The sequence below is a fragment of the Dromaius novaehollandiae genome, chromosome 7, assembly GCF_036370855.1.
Source record: "Dromaius novaehollandiae isolate bDroNov1 chromosome 7, bDroNov1.hap1, whole genome shotgun sequence".
Classification (NCBI taxonomy): domain Eukaryota; kingdom Metazoa; phylum Chordata; class Aves; order Casuariiformes; family Dromaiidae; genus Dromaius; species Dromaius novaehollandiae.
The window spans coordinates 8527673-8544929 of record NC_088104.1 but is presented as its reverse complement, the minus strand read 5'-3'; the positions used below and the strand labels follow the sequence as shown (position 1 = coordinate 8544929).

General features: G+C 37.9%; 1 protein-coding gene across 4 annotated transcripts in view; it reads left to right on the top strand.

The window, feature by feature from the left end:
- MGAT5 (alpha-1,6-mannosylglycoprotein 6-beta-N-acetylglucosaminyltransferase) overlaps window positions 1-17257 on the top strand; it is a 136426-nt gene that overhangs the window by 60013 nt on the left and 59156 nt on the right. For all 4 annotated transcript variants that reach the window (XM_064514625.1, XM_064514626.1, XM_064514628.1 and 1 more), the window contains exons 4-5: window positions 11280-11356; window positions 12712-12801. In XM_064514625.1, the coding sequence (XP_064370695.1) occupies window positions 11280-11356; window positions 12712-12801 (167 nt within the window). The remainder of the gene's footprint in view (window positions 1-11279; window positions 11357-12711; window positions 12802-17257) is intronic.

The window sequence follows — 17257 nt, the reverse complement described above, 5'->3', positions numbered from 1 at the left end:
AAAACTCATGGATTGCAAAATTCCCATCTGTGAGATTAAGGACACTGGCCATTGGAGCAGACACGGAGTGTTTTGTTGTTTTGTTTGCTTCTGCTCACCTTGTCTGCCTAGACAATTAAAATACTACAGTGAAAGAGGAGCATTTATAATATTAGAATCTAAGGATGGTTTCATAAGTCATATATACATTGCATTTCAGCATGGCCCAGGTGTGAGATCACGTTTGACTGCAGAAGTAATCCAGGAAATAATGCAGAGAGTGTATTTTGAGAAATGGTTGTCAACTCCAGTTGCTGAAAAAGTGATGAAAAATTAACAGGCCAGTATGTTTAAAAATGCTGACATGTTTCTCAATAAACCAAGGTTAGAGGTATATAAGTTTTGCCCCGTATACATTTTTATAGTAAAATATCTGCTAGTCTAAGCAAGCTCTTATTTGTAATAAACTTGTAAGATCACATCTTCGAATGTGCATACAAGCTAAGATAAATTTCAGTTACCACTTTCCCTTGATACCACAACATGGAACCTATCATCCTTTTTCCTTAATAAAGGAAAAATAACAACAAAAATCTTCTGTGTACTTTTTGCTACCCAAAATACCCTCTCTTCCATGACCAGCCCAGTCCTGTTTGCCTACTCTTTTATGGACATATGTATCCAAACTTTGAGAATGGTCATTGCAGCTGCCTAGGCAAATCAAGTAGTTCATGTCTCCCTAAGGAACAGACCTATATTCTGTGTGTGTTAGTGGGCAGCAGTTGCCTGTAACTCAATGACAGCGCTAATGAAGGGATACACAGCCTTTACAGTCTTCACAATGTGAAAGCAGATGCAGAATTTCCTCTGTACCTTATGAATGAGGAAAGACCTAACGCTCTTTATTAAAAGGAGCTGCGAAACCATCAACTACTGCTTGCAGTCAGAATGTCATTTGGAAGATTATCCAATGTCATCCAAAACCTTAATCAATAACTTCTGTAGGATTTCTTGATGAATAAATCAGTGGCAGAAAGATTAAGTTTCGTGAGGAAAATAAAAACCCCTCTGGGAGGTTCCTGGCTGTCAAAGATTTTCTTTTAAGATGGTGTTCAACAGCAGTTAGGTAAGGTGAGCCACAAAGTTTGGGAAGATCCAGATGAGTGTTGGATGGGAGGTTTTATAACCTGTACTGCTGTGCTAAAATAATCCTTTATAAATTATATCATAAAGGAATGAGCAGTACTCTCTCTAGAAGAGCCTCTTAATGAAGGGAAAAAGCAGGCACTGGCATGGGAAATAATCAAACTGTCTTGATAATTTGGAAAATTTTATCTACCTTTCTTTTAGGATTATTAATACACCCGTAAGTTGAATAAACTTAGGGGATGCCAATAGCTCTCATGACTATTTATATCTACTTCTTATAACAGCCTAATAGAAATGTTTATGGCGTCTTAAAACCGGTTCTGATCAATCCCTTAGTCTGTGCTTTGAACACAGTAGCCTAAAGGGCACAAGCGGTTTATGTCTGATACGTATCTCTTGTTACAGAGCCCGTGACATTTTTTTTTTCTTTTGGTAGAGTAGCCTCTTCATTATCTACTGCAACCTAAGATATGCTGCTATTTGAGGTCTCCCTAGAATAAGTGAAAAGCGTTCTTTGGCCAAGACTTAGAATAGAATCGTATTTGGAGCTGGAGTACAAATGTTCACTATTAAATTCTTACATAAAATTTAGGGGCCATGTTAGACTAAAGTTATTCATTGTTTTCCAATGGTCTCTTCATCAGTTATGCTCCTCATTTGGCAGGACATGGATAAAAATGGCATTTTTTTAGTTATGCCATCTGGCTGTCAAACATGGTATAGAATTGAGACAGCGCTGGTGATATATGTATGGGAATATATCACTCTAGTGGTGTATAGAGCCTTTGGCAGATAAAGGGATCTGAAGAAAATCCATCTGGATTAAGCTCATTCATGATAAGAAGGTGATAACAGTTGGTAGGAGGAGATGTTGAGGATTTAGCAAGGACTGTGACTCAACTCTCCTTGAAGTATGTAAACTAAAACTTTTAATTGATTCATTTTTTACTTTCCATTTTGAGACCAGAAATCTGTTTATTGCTCATCAGACACTCAGACAACTAACACTGTTGGTTTATTTGCAGACTGTAACATGTATTCATATCCCCATTGTGTTTAAGTTTAACATTTGCAATGTGTTGCTATACCTGGTTTCTTCCTCTGAATTTAGTTCTGCAGGATCTTTCACTGAGAAGCCTAAAAATAGCTTCTCTCCTTTTGGATACTATGAAAGGATAAGAGAGCATGGGCTTTTAGTGTAACAAATATCTCTAACCCCAATCCCACTGAAGTAGAGGATGGGACCCCTGAAGGATGAGGTGAGCTAATGGACTGTGTAGGTTGCGTTAAGAATCAAAGCCAAGAAGCGCCTTGGATAGCTTGAGTAGGACACCAGATATTCTTTTTTTTCTTTTCTTATTTTTTTTCTTTAGAAGGCATGAGTAAAATTATAAAACTTACTCTCCTCTCTTTCCTTCTCAAAAACCTTGAACAACCCTTTTGTGATATTGATGATATTTTCAACTGCTTTTTCAGAACCTCCATTTGGTTTGTGAAAGAGTAAATTCTTAATAAAGGTGCTTATAGAGCTTCAGCTAGCTGGTTTGAAAGTCTTTCCTCTGTTTTTACTTGTCCAAGTTGTATTTTAAAAGATCTTAAGAGGTTCAGTAGCCATCTTCTCTGGATTTGTGAGAAATAGCACACTAATACACACAAGAAAGGACTAATCTGAGCCTTGAGTGTCCGGCAGATAAGGAAACTTCTTTTAGAAAAGAAAGTTTCAAGCCATTGCCACTAGTAACACACGAGGTAAATCTTAACTTGCTGTTTTGGGGAGGATTAGGCAGGATTTGGGAAACTTGAAACCATGGCACTTTCAGGCAGATTTTGTCTACAGTGCTGCTTCTGTTGCAGCTGAATCTTTGGCTCCATGTGACAGGCATGAGATTGGCTTAATTTAGGCAGCTTGGCTTTTAAAAGTTATGTTTTTCTAAGATAACCGTAGAAGAAGTCCATGCTGATTTTTGTGGGGCAGTATTCCACTAAGCATAGTTCATCAGATAGGACAGTCTCTTGCACAAAAAATAATCCAAGAATCTGCCTTCTGTTTGATTCACATGATTATTTGATAAGCAGGTTTTTTGTTTGTTTTTTAATCACTCACTGTTGCTGTGTTCTTCAGGCAGCTATGGGAAAACTTGATTTAATGAAACCGAAGGGAACTGTTGCAATTCCTCTGTCTTTAACACACTCCTCAACAATAGTGTTGTTAAAATTATGAATATGCATGTTGCCAAACAGTATTTCCTGATAAAAAAGTTGATTTAAAGCAAGGCCCAAGATACTCAGAAGCCATTGTCATCACTGTACTTCTGTGCTTTTTGAATGAAAAACTAAATTTTTGATGAACATAACTATCTAACATTTTTAGATAGTAAAATTGCACTGAAAACTGCCAGACTGGTTGTTTACAAAAATGTTCTTTTACCTCAAAGTGTCACTTGGGAAGATTTTAATTGCATACCTTTGATCCCATAAAAGTGAGCAAATGAAGGCATGTCAGGTGATTTCCCTCCCCTCCTTCCCCCCTGCCCATACGTACTTGGTACTTGAAGAACTCCTTTTTTCAAAGACTAAGAACAGTTAAATATCAGGATGCTGTATTTAGTACTACTCAGAAAGGGGGGATATTTTGGGCATAACTATTCATAGCATCCATAGCTTTTCTACTTCATATATTAGCTTGTTCTGCTGTATTGGATGTTGAGCTGTCTTTTCGTGTAATGACTTTGGTTTTAACATGTTTTAATAATATTTGCATTTTTAAAAAATTGCTTTTGGGTTGTTTCCTTCAGTAGATCTAAACTACAATGAACAGACTTCCAAAAAAAAAAAAACAAAAAACAAAAAAACCCAAAAACCCCACACTTTAAAAGTCACTCGTTATGATGCAGACTTAGATATTTATTTGTCATCTAGGAGATGATGGCTTGGATTACTGTCTGGTATTTGGCATCCTTCAGGGATATGTACCAAGGCAGGTTGACAAATTGGCTTTGGCAATGCAGCAAACAGGCGTTTATTTTAATGTTACTATGATAAGAAGGACCTTTGTCCATGTACTGCTTCCTGCAGAGGTTAAGCTGACTTGCTGAAACCTCTTAGGTGGAGAGGAAGACTAAGGTAACTTCACCATCAGTTGATTTGTTTCTGTGGCTGTCTTTCCCATGAACTTTGTTATATGTGTAACAGACTTGTTAAAGAGTCTTCAGTATAGTTTACCTTGCTCTTTCAGTACTTGCAGGGTAAGGTTTGCTTGACAAAAAGTGAAACAATTGCAGATTATTTAGGACTTCCAGAGCTGTTCTCCTGTCCTAGGAGTACTGCAGCTGGTTTTTATTCAGTTAAAATAGTATGTGCGATCTGCTCTATGGTCATGCCTTAAAAGACAAACTAATTGTCCTAGCAGAACATCACTGTGATACAGCAGGATGAGGACCGTGCTGATTCTGATAGCCCAGATTAAAATTTTCTCAGGGTAGTGCTTTGCTTTGACTCATATTTATTGTTACTTATCCAGTGTATTTGTTTCCACACTATGTAATATCAAGCAGCTTTTTCTATTTTGCTCTCTCTGCCTCCTGTAAAGGTAGTAGTGTGGAGCTGAGGAGAATCGGGTGTTTCCAAGCCTCTTGTTGCGGCACAGCATAACGATGGTGCAGAAGACTGCATGTGAACATTTTCCACTGCAGTGCTGAGTTGTATTAGGAATGCTGAAGGGGGCTGTAAGTGGTCCCCTGGGCTGCATTTTGATTAACCACGTAACTACTACTTGAATCCTCCTAACATTGCACTGATCTCAGCAGTGTTAATGGAACACAGCAGCACAGCTGGTGTGAAGATGGACCAGCAGCAGCAAAGTTCATTTTCTCTAAATCATATTAATGGTTTGCTACTGAAGTTTCTAAAACATTAGCAGAAAGTATTTTGTCCTCTGCATTTAAAATCTTTTAACCTTCAGCTCACTTCTTCGAATATGTTGATAGTGCTTTCAGCTCACACTGCAAATTCTGTCTTTAAAGAAGTATTACCTGCTGGAGAGGAAAAATGTGAATTAAATTGCAGATGTATTAATAAGTGGGGGAAGAGAAAGGAGCCCTTACAGAAACTAAAATAGCCTTAGCTAGAATGTTGTGTCTAACCTTAGCTACCTGATTTCAGAACTGAAATAGAAACAACAAGCAAAGGGTTCCATGAATTAAAGTAGGAATATTCCTTTTATTTAACAATCACAGCCAGTGAGAGAACAGATAGAGATAAAGCTATTATATAGATCAGTCAGATATGTTTACTTCATCCTATTGACATTAAGGAGGTTCCTGATGTTATAGGACCTGCCCATAGGAAACACTTTGAATTGGGCTGTTATCTGTCCTATATGTCATTGCAAGGTATTCTAATATAATTTTTTGCCTCAGTCTAAAAATCTATGCTTTTTAGCCTCAAGGTTCAAGATTGTATGACCTTTTAGGTAATGTTAAACTCTGCAAGATGCTTACATTTTCTGAAGAAATAAGAGTTGGTCCTTGGCAGACTGCAAAGGCTGCTAATGTATGTCAAAGTGTGCTATTTCCATAGTATCATGGCTTTAACCAATATTGCTATTTTAAAAGTTCTATGACAAATAGAATACCTATTGAACCACCACCACTATTGAATGGTTATGCAATAGCGTCTCTTGTCTGTAGTTATAACTGTTATTCAGCTTACTGTCTTTTGTAGTGGATTATTTCTAGAGTTTGTAACTGTCTGATGGGGAAGAGTTGAAGCAGAATGTTGGAGTCTGTCATGAAGCACATTTGAAGGATGTGCATAAAGCAAAGGGCAAAATATGCATATAGCACTTGCTAATATTTAACTGTTTTGTTAATGAGTAACTTGGAAGCAAGCAAAAAAAAAAAAATCCCTATCACAGGTTATGCTTTGGACTACATAGTTCTCTCCTGGGGTTTATAGAGCTTTGCTAAAACAAACAAACAGAAAAGCTCCTGACACTGTTTAATTGCAGGAGCTGTGTCTCTGAAAAGGTGTTTAAGGAGTGCATGGTCAAAGACATGTGACTTTACCCAATCTGTTTGTTCTTCTCCTTTGTTGCTGTGTATGTGTATCTGTTCCAGTGCAAGGTCAGGTGGCTTGGCTTAATCCTGTGTGCCAAGTCATTCATGCTGATGTGCCAGACTTCGCACTGAAATAGCTGATGATTGTTCGCAACCTCGATTTCACCTGCTCTGCTGTGCTCTAAAGATTTCTGATGCAGAGCTGTAACATCTTTAAACAGCTAAAGGCACTTACAAAGCATGAGTGCTTTCTAAACATGGGGATTTAATTTTAGTTATTTTTATATTGAATGTCCCGGACCTCACAAATGAAACACTGCATTTAAAAAGGTTTTTAAAATCTTGAATTCGTTAGTTTTGTCAGGATTTTCTACTTCCATGGGATAACCTGTAAGCCCTGTGTGCTCTTAGGTTTATAATGTGGTCATATTCATATAATAGCATTCAAAATGAAAGTTGTGCCTAACTTCAAAAACACTTAGGTATCTGTAGAATAGAAAATAGTATCATTACTCATAGAGTGCTCATAGAGAAAAAGGAGAGTGAGTGTGTGTGAGCTAATGTTGCTTTGTACTGACTTGACAGTTACTATATTTTTAGCTTTTTTGGCTTTAAAGTACGATGTTTTGGCTGGGAGAAGAGATCTCTACTTACATTTAAAAAGACATAAACCCTAATTAAGGATTTAAAAAAATCTAAATAGTTCTGAAATACTGTTTTCCAACAAAAGTAACTTTAATGTCTGGCCTAGTAACGTATTCTTCCCCTCCAAGAAAGAACTATCCAGTGTGAATTTGGTAAGAGCATAATAGTTCTGTCTGGGTGTTTTAACATGAATCTTCATATTTGAAAAGGTTCATTGGTGACAGCTTCCTCGACTTCAGAGATTTTACAAGAATGTCTCCTCTGCTCAGAGCTATATAGTTTAGTACTGCTAGCTTGGTCAAGGATGGGGAAAGGAGCCTTTCTGTTGCCACAGGCTAATAGCTCTAATACAGGCTTTAGCAAACCCTCTGTGCATAGTGCGCAGCTAGAGCTGAAATATGATTCTTCATATAGATTCTGGACAGTAAGAAGCAACGAAGTTGACAAGGGATGTTTTTCACGCTAGAACTTGCACTGACTGTGGGGAAGGTGACAGGGTATTGCTTCAGTGCAAGTAATAGTTGACCTGAACCTTAAAATTTTATTTTTCACAAATGTATTCAGCCTTTTATATTTAATTCTCAGGTATGTGTTTGGAAACCAGCGTGTTCAAAACCTAACCATTTCTGCTGGCACTGTGTCACTTCATACAGCCTTCCTTGATATATATGTATTTCCAGTCTGTTATCTAGTTTCCTGTTTGCAGAAAAGAAGGGAAGCTGTAGCTTGTCTAGGGAGTGTCTAGATGGAACTGAGTTGCTTTTCTGTATTATTGCTCCTCTTCTTTCACACTCATTCCATCATGTATGCATATATTGCTACATTTTGTTCTGCTCTGGATAGTATTTTATGTAAATGGCTTCATGGGACAGTTTTTATCTAAGCTTCATGGAATTGCTGTCACTACACCCTTACGTGGTTAGGAGTTGTGAATGAAGCGAAGTGAAACTTGATATAGGTGTCTGGTGATCCACGGTGTAAGGGGAACTGGATACTGAATGAGAAGCTGGCAGGTAAGTTAAGCCTCATCTGAGTCTGTAGTGGAGGGTGGGAAAAGGTGTTAAATATTGAGGAAAATAAATCCTAGCTTAGGTGGAAGTGAAGTGTAGCTTGTTGCTGGCAAGGAGGGAAAATGATGCCACCCGTTCTTGGAAATTCTAGTAGAGACACTAATACTTCAAGCATTTTTAGGTGGTTAGAGGTGATAACTGTGGGTGTTAGTGTCCTACGTGTGTAGATTATCCTGGGGACACCATAGTACAGTGTGCAATATGGATGTAAATCATCGCAGTGGAAGAGCAGGTGTGGGAGCTGCTCTGGAAAAGCTTTGGTGCAGCTGGCTGCAGGGGAGAGCGGAAGCCTGCGAATCCGTGGCGCGTGCTGATGTACGTGCCTCTCGTCCTTTCTCCTGGTTGGCTTGGGGCAGGAACAGAGAGCTGGGAGGGCTGGCGTGCTGCTTGGAAAGTATCTGCATGTAGTATTGCCAAAGCTGATTTGAGCTGTTGAAGTGTATGATGCATACAAAATATGCAACAGTTAGATAAAGGCAGCTTTCATTCTCGCAAATAGTCTTTTACAGGAACCCTGGAACACCTCTGGGACAAAGGACAGTTGCAATGTTTGCAAATGGGATTGGTGTGCTATGACCTCTTTCTAAGTAGTCTTCATTGTCATCTCTGTTCAGATCACAGCCTGTTCATGAAGACATACTCTGTGTTCAGAAAATGTTTACTTGTGACAAAAGCAAACAAATATCTAGACTACAGTTGTGTATGTACCAGAGTCATTTCTCTATATCTTGTGTTCCTCTCCTTTCTTCCCATTCTTTGGCGCTTCAACATACCCATTTAAATACAATATGATGCAAGTGATCAACCTGGCATGCTGAAAGCTTATGCTGTAAAATAATTACGTTTTGTGTTTATGTACTACCCTGTACTTCAAGGGACTTCACAAGAAGAGAAGTTTTCCTCAACTAACCCTCTGTGAAGTGGGAAGCAATCATATAGCAGCATACAGAAGTGTGAGATAGACTGTTCTTTTTTTAAACAGTGAAGTTCGTGGATCATTCGTGTTCTATCTCTGCAGTTTGTAATGGCGAGGTTAGCCATACCTTCCAATCAGCAGGATGACTAGCAGCTTTTGAGTACTCTCCTGTTCGAGACAGATGAGGAACTGAAGGAGTAAGCACCAAGTCTAAGCAGGAACGACTGTCTTGCAGAGAAGGATTGTTTAGCCCAGAGGAAACACTGTTGTTGAGTGTTACGTTTTCTTCAGCAGCCATGGTGGGCTCTGCCAGTGGCACCCCTGGCAGCTGTAGCCACTGGAGGCACTGCCATTCCCACTTCTGCTTTTCTTCCTCACTAGTGCCGATCAACAAATTGTTTCTGGTTTTTGCAAGTATTTCTGCTGGGCAAGGACTATTTTTAACTGATGTATCAATGATCTAACCAAGGGTCAAGTGAACGGTAGTGCTGGCACAGTGAGGTGATAGTGGCTGAGGAAGGATGCTTCTTAACAAAGCCCTGTTGCAGAGGAAAAGGTATTTGGAATTCATGCTGAATACCATTAATAATCCCTTCTCTTCAAGAGCTTAATGTCTAATGGTCCTTTCTGAAAATCTTTCTGAAAATTAATCGTTAGAGTCAGATGGTCTATAGATTTTGCAGCTACAAAAACAGGAAACTTTGGGTAAGACAAATGTAACTTGTCCAGATGCATCTGAATTTGATAGGAAGACTTTTGTATTGAACATAATTGCCCAAACATTCAGTGTTTTCAACCCTGTTTTCAGTAGGATGTCAAAAGTTGATCCTTGTCTGTCTTTTTGAGATGCTACTTTATCCAGAAGTTGCAAATGGTCAACGTAAGATTTTTGTGGGGTTTTTTTTCACTTGATTTGTCATCTATAAGATTTAGTTGCATCACTGAACCAATTTTTGAATTAAAAGGAAGTGTGCCTCCTACTGCATCTCTGATGTTTTTCTAATACATTTAGGAAATCTTTTACGTTTTAGGAAGATCCCAATTTGACATGCTTTATGAAAAGCTCTGTACTTGCTTTCTATTCAGGCTCATGAGTTGGTAATTTAGTAAGTGACAGAATATCTATCATTGATAAGAAGAGAGGATAGAAAAGGAGGAAAAAGGATAGGAAGAGAGAATATTTTGAAAGTGCTTACTGATTTCAAAGTCATCTTAAAAACTACTTTGCTTCAGCATATTGTCATTGGCAGTAAAGCTCAGTTTGTCAAATTACTGCTGCTGATGCAGTGACTGCCAAATCAGCGTCTTCCTCCTGGCATACTACTTTCCCATCAACTCTATTTTGCAGTGTCTCACATTTCAAGTTTTAAAAGAAGCTATTTGGAGAAGAATGGAAAATATTCAGCTAAATCAGGAAGAGTTTTGTATATAACGAAATGTTCCAACTCCAAACCACTGGTCTTGTATCCCTACACTGTCCTAATGCTGCAGCTCTTTACCCAGGATTTCAGATCTCAGTAAAAAGTTTTGTACTATAACTGCAAAAATGCCATAGCATGACATGCTCCTTGGTTTTAATAATCTTGATTTTTGCCTATGGGAAAAGCCAGAATAGTGCAGGTATAATTTAGATAACTCTGGGACAGACTACCTAAATTAAAAACCTCTACTGCTTGTAGCAAGAATCTCTCTACCACATCAGTCAATTTTCCTGCCTAAAGGTTTGTGTTAGAGAGTTCTCAGAAGACAGGCCCATCCTGGGACTGGTGTGGTAATGACCTCTAAAACTGCTCCTAGCGTTTTTGCTTGGCTCATGGGCTAGAAGGGTTCTTGTTCCATTTTATATTCTTAGCATGTTTTAAAAACCTGACATGATGAAATCTTAACAAAATATGCAAAAATAACGTGAATCACTTACAAAAATTCTTGAGAGACCATAAGAAGTTTTTCTAATGAGATGGGATGTAGCGTTTTAAATTTAGATCAGATTACAGTGTTTATTAATTAGGTCACATACCTGGTGCCAAGTTGCTAGTGATGTGCATTTGATAAAATGATAACCCTTGAAAATCTAGTGTTCATATTTAAGAACAGCTTACCTCTTAGAAATGTTTGTCAATCAGAAACGAATTATTGCAATTTAGTAGTTTTAAGCACACTTAGATCAGGAAAGTATTTTGCCTAATATTATTTTCGGTATGAGTTAGCTTAATTTTTATTTCAGTCTGCATAGACCACTTTTTATAATTCAGCACTTCTACTGCAAGTCGGAGTTGAAAGCTCTACAACCTTTTTCTTCTATAGTCAAAAAAAAAAAAGCACAGTTTTAAATGTTGTAACAAATGTTACACAGTAGGACTCTAGGGAATCTGCATGTGGATTCACAAAAATAAGAGGAAGGATTCGTTAGGCGATCTGTCAGAACTGTAGGACAGGACTCAATTATGGTCTGTTTTTCTTTAGATCTTATAAATGGAGCCCAAGAACAGTGCGAATTGCCTCCTATGGATGGTTTTCCTCACTGTGAAGGGAAAATAAAGGTAAGCGTAATCTGTTCTTAATCTCGTTACATGTATTCTGTTAAAAATTGAGTAAGGGTTGCAAGAAGTCACTAGTCAAACAATGGTGTAGAATAAGAACAACTGGGTGACGAAAAGAGGGTATTGGAGAGCGTGTGTAACTACAGCACTCCCCACTTCAAGCCTTTATAATACACCTGCTGCAGAGAAACATAGTTGCATCCTATTAAGACAGATATAACACACCATATCATATTAAATGTGTATACATATAAATGCTATATTATAGAAGAAATGCCTTAGTATTATTTTGCTGTCATTATCTAGACACTTGGGGGGGGGGGGGTTTCCCTCATTTTCAAAAAGTGCAGTCTCCTTTCTTACCCACTATGAGTCATTTGATGTTCCCCTACACCAGAACTGGGATTCTATGTGCAGTCCACTCCAACCCTGTCTCTGCTTTCGCTGGACGCTTCCTTCCCCTCCTTAGTTAACAGCTTTGTCTCCTTCCCTTCTATACCTGTGAATAAGTGTGCAACCAGAACTTTGGATTTGATGTTCACAGTTGATTCTACATAAATTTTATATTTTATTAATAATTATTGTATATAAATAATTTATTAATAATGCAATTGGAAAGGCTAAGCATTGAAAGCTGTCAAATTTTGTTTGGAAAGGAAAAAAACTTGCAGAAATGGAGAACTATTTTTCAAGGTATATAAGACTGCATCAGTAGTTGGGGACAAAATTAAAATTGCTGGATACTTAAATATCATGATTATCAAATATTAAGATTTATTTCTGAACATGGAAACAAATAACTGAAGTATTAAGATATATGTGAATTCTTTTTTTTAAAGTGCTTGGAAATAAGCATTTTAACAAACTTGCAAGTGTTAAATCTCTAGTGTGTGTTTTGACCAGTTTTGATAAACTGCATAATGGTTACATAATACATCACTTGACTGTTAAGATATGAATTTAAGTGAATTATTTGTTTCTGCAGAAATGGCAAATTAACAGTCTTGGTAACTGAAATGATCTGCTAAAATAGAGCAACTGTAATAATTGGGGGGTGGGGGGAGCAGACAGTGAAGTCAACTCCAGCTGCACCCATATGTGTGATTCCTGATCACATTTGCCTTTTGATATTAGCCTGGCTATCAGTTTGTGTAAATTGTGCTCTGTACATCCCCAGTGTAGCTGAATGCAGAGATGCAGTATGCTGCAAAATGTTCATAAAATTCTGTGTCATTTGTGGGTTTTTTGCTGGTTAGACACGGTGACTTGCAGCTTTTCCCTGTTATTCCTGAGTTCATTGTGAAATAGTATTTTAGTACTTAAACCTAACAGACTGCATTCTTGTTTTCTTTCAGTGGATGAAAGATATGTGGCGATCAGATCCCTGTTATGCAAGTTACGGTGTAGATGGGTCCACGTGCTCCTTTTTTATTTACCTCAGTGAGGTCAGTAATCTTTTCATCTGCGAAACGGGAACATCATAGTGCTCCGTATTTATCGGCAGCTACTTGCAAGCATTTCTCAGAAGAAATCATAATTTTCTTAGAATTCAGTAAAGAGGAGAAACTGTTAAACAGAATTGTTCTCAAGTGTTTTGCTATAATTACCCAGGTATTTCCAGCCTGGGGAATTCTGATGTTAGTTACTGAATTGATGTGAACAGCAACTGACCAGTGAATCCACATTAGAAATCCTGTTTGTTCTAAATGTGAAGCCAATGTTTAGTCATAGATCCTTTTCTGGGGGTACTTTTTTGATTGCTTTCTGTGCAACTCCTGAAGCAGCAGGAAGGAGGAATTTTAGGGGAGGTGGTTGGAAGTTTGGGAAGTAGTTAGAATGTGAAGCTAGCTGCTACGTCCTCCTAGGAAGCACGGCCACTTCCTGCTTGGAGACCGTTCATGAGTTGTATGGTCTCTTATCAAAATAAATATATCACCCAAAAGTCACCTTTTTGAGTGGAGTTGCAGATAAATTGGCTAGAGTTACTGGTACCTCTCAGAACCAAAGCCCAGATTTGTAAGCAGCTCAAGTGCTTGCCCTTTCTTGTACAGCTTTCCTGCTTCCTGAGTAACACTTGTTTTTCAGGAATAGATTTTGTCAATCAGATTTCATTATGAGCTTTTCTACTGGCTTCTGGTGCGTGCCAGGAAAGGTTATACATATGACCTATTGTTTCTTATTAGTAAAATTGTGATAACTTATGGCAATCAATATTGGAAGCAGTATCGGTAACTAATGACTTACTGCTTGCAAAGAGCTTTGAGAACTAAAGAGGTTGCAGAATTGCAAAGTCATACTAATTGTAGTTTTTACATGATTTAGGGGGAGGAGCTGGGTTTCTTAGTTATATATTTGAGATTAAAACAGTAAGTCTGTTACTTAGGTAACTCAGTTGTAATGAAAGAAAATTTACTCAGTTAGCACTAGTCAAACTTTTCAGGGCATTGCTTTAAGAAGCAGTAATAGTTAAATGCATATCCATAATACATAGCTGAAGAAATAGAAAATTAGATTTTTAATCATGAATTTGACTCATTACATTGCTAGCACTTAGTGTTGATTTATTTATGGACTAAAATGCTGGGAAGGAAAAAAAATACAGGATGACTATACCATTTACCCTCTTGTTTGTCATAGAAGTTGGATATGTGGTTTCATGATCATTTGATGTTGATCTCAGTTTCTACTAAAAAGTTATGTTTTGGCATCAGTGCAGTTATATTTGTGCTGAAGTATTCTGTCAAGCAGTTGGTTCCCTAGCTTTTTTTATGCAGATATTTATATGCAGAGGAGTGTCAGCTGAAGGTGAAAATTTACTGTTCTTAAGTGACATACACTTATTATTTTGTGTTGCTATTAAATCACAGTTTTCTGTGACAACCTTCTGCATTTGATCACTAATTTTGAAAACTTGGTAAATGCCACTAGTTTTTTCATAATTGATTTTTTCAGTTCAACCTCTTAGTGAAATGCGAGCAGATCTTGCTCCTAATGTGTCTGGTATTTCAGAATGCAGATGTCGATAATGTAGATACTGATAACCACCTTTTAGGTGCATCAGTTATAACATAATGTTCTCCCAGTCCAAAACTGAGGGCAGGCAGTTTCTGAAATACCAAAACTCTATGCATTGACAAAGGACTCTCATCTGTTTGAGAAAGGGATCCAGTTTTAAAGTGTAGTGATAGATTCTGCTCTAAACTTTCTTCATATTTATACAGAATAATTTGAGTACTTTATTAGGCTGGAACTCAGAGCACAGGCATCGCGTTCGAATTCTTTTGTTCAACTAAAAGGCTTTTAGGAGGATTTTTGATCAAACTTTTCAGCATCTTGGTGAAGCAGGGAAAAATTACTATTAAAAGCTCTATGTTGACTAATTTTATTACATAGTAACTTCAAATACTATATCATATATGTCAGTTGCACAACAGTTTACAAAAAACTATTTTAATAAACTGGCATTTTAACAATTCGGCTATCCTTTCAGGAAATGCCGTAGGTTTGGGGGGGGTGGGGGTTGCTACTGTAAGTTTACAACTAGCAGGAAGTAGTGTGAAGAAGCTTTATTTTCATCTTGTTGGTGAATGAAGTATATTTGTAATTCTTAAATGTTATAGGAGGATTCACTAGGCTGCTTCATTTTTAGAATGCTATGAAATAAGCTTGTCTTTATTGGAGTAATTTTTTTTAAATTGCCTACTCTGAATAAGACAGTATCAAGTATCTTCATAAATATTGTAGAATATGTTTTTAATTTTTCAGTCTATCCTTGTAGTCTAATATATTACGTGAAATATTTTGGAAGATTAGTATTTCTTTAAACTCAAAGCCAGGATATCTTGTACCAGATAAAATATCTAATGCATTAATTAAAGAAAAGGTTGTTTTTCCATTGTAAGTGCTGCCTCAATTTACAGAAACGCAATGGTTGATTACTCAAGGGTTTAGGGGTTTGAAATTTTTCTTTAAGCAGCAATGCTGACTTTGTGCCATTTCTTGTTTCTTGATGGAACAAAGGTACAATACTTCATCTATGCATATATTTGGGAACTGCAAACAAAGGTCTTGTGCCTTTTTTTAATGTTCTCCCATGACAGAACGTAAAACTAATATTGGTTGAGCATGTTATTAACCCTGAGTTTAAATTCAGCGTTCTTAATCCTGTGATTAATGCCATGATTAATGCCCAGCAGCAGAGGTTGGAAAGCTTAAATGTTTGCCAATGCAAGCATGAAATGAAATTCTAATAACACTACAATGATGTGGATTTATGAGGTGTGTTGGCTGCTAAGGGTAGCTTGGAAATGCTGTTTCAAGAGTAATTTGTCAGGGCGGACAGTGATGAAGAATTGACAGTTTATGGTATGGTTGCACAGCTGAATGATAAATGTGCCTACAGAGCTCTCAAGTGAAAACCGATGGCTTAAAATATTAAAGTGCATCTGGGTACAGGAAGGATATTAATGTTTAAGACTTTTCTATTTTACTTTAAGATTAAAATATAGTAATGAGATGATGGTGTACACATCCTCAGTTTGAAAATATAAAGTGTGCATTAAGCAATTTATGCTTATATCTACCTTTGTTGTTAAAATCACTTCTACAGTCTAGTGCGACAAGCACCTGTGCTCTTCCATGCTCTTTTGGGATGTACTTTTTTCCAGAAGCCGTTCAATTAAAATAGTATTTGTTACACTCGTTTAGCACTCTTTGTCAAGCAAATTCAAACTTGTAAGCAACAAAGCCAAAATAACACATATTATCTTAGAGAATGTGGCAGTACTCCAGAGAGGCAAAATAATTTGCCCAAGGTTTATGCAAAGCATTAGAAACAAAGCTAGGAATAAAAAACAATCTTTGCGTGTCTGTCGTATGTCCTCTTTACTTTGCATCGTTGCCGTGTGTGTCTGCAGAATAGAAACAGCACAGTCAAAATCGAGGCTGCCCCAGGTGGTCTTTTCTGCAGACCCTGCACCAGCATGAGCATTAGCAGTTCTGCCGCCTCTGGTTTGCGTTTGATGGCACCCTTGCAGGAGCATAACGATCAATGACAGCTAGCTGAACAGCTCTTTTCTGCTCTTTCTCCTTGCAGCTTGTCTGCTTGGGCAGAATGGGAGGCAAGCATGGCAGGAGAAGGAAAGCAAGGAGCAGTTTAAATTAAAGCTGTGACCTGTACAGACTTGCAGATGTGCAAAATCCGCACAGCTGTATCCTGCTGCTTTGCTGCAGGCACCAGATCGCTTCTGGTGGATGATGCGCAGCTGTGCAGTCCTCCACAGCACTGTAACTGTGCTGGAGCCTTTGAAAGACTGGAGGAGACACAAATACCCTGAACAGCAAAACCAGCCTTGCATGCTCTCAAACGGCAGAGCAAGGCAGCGATGAGACATGGGGAAATTCGAAAAGCAAGTTAAACTATCTCTGAAGTTTCTAGGTAGTTGGGACTTTGTTACCGTTTAGTTGTGATACAAATTTATCTGTTGAGAAGAATTATTTTCTTTTTAACTTACTTTTAGTTATGAAAAAGCCAGCTGCTTAACACTGTACTGCCATTGGCATAGTTATTTTCATCGATGGCATTGCCTCTGGGGAGAGAAACGTGAATAAATGAATTTCTAGACTGGCCAAATTTATTTCATTTCAAAATGTCAGTTTTCAGCCAAAAAATGATGTTTTTAAAAATATCGTCTGGAAAATAAATGTTAATTTGCATGCTGTTTCCTAGCTTAACCAAAAAGAAAAGTTCTTACAGCTCCCTTTCTCTGCATCTGTGTGCTCGCTCTCTCCGAGAGGAGCAGGACTGCTGCCGGGCTCCAAGGCCAGCCGGGAGCTCCCTCGCTGCTGCACTCGCGGGCCATTACATTGCTATGTGAACACTGGAGCTGGGCAGATTTCACT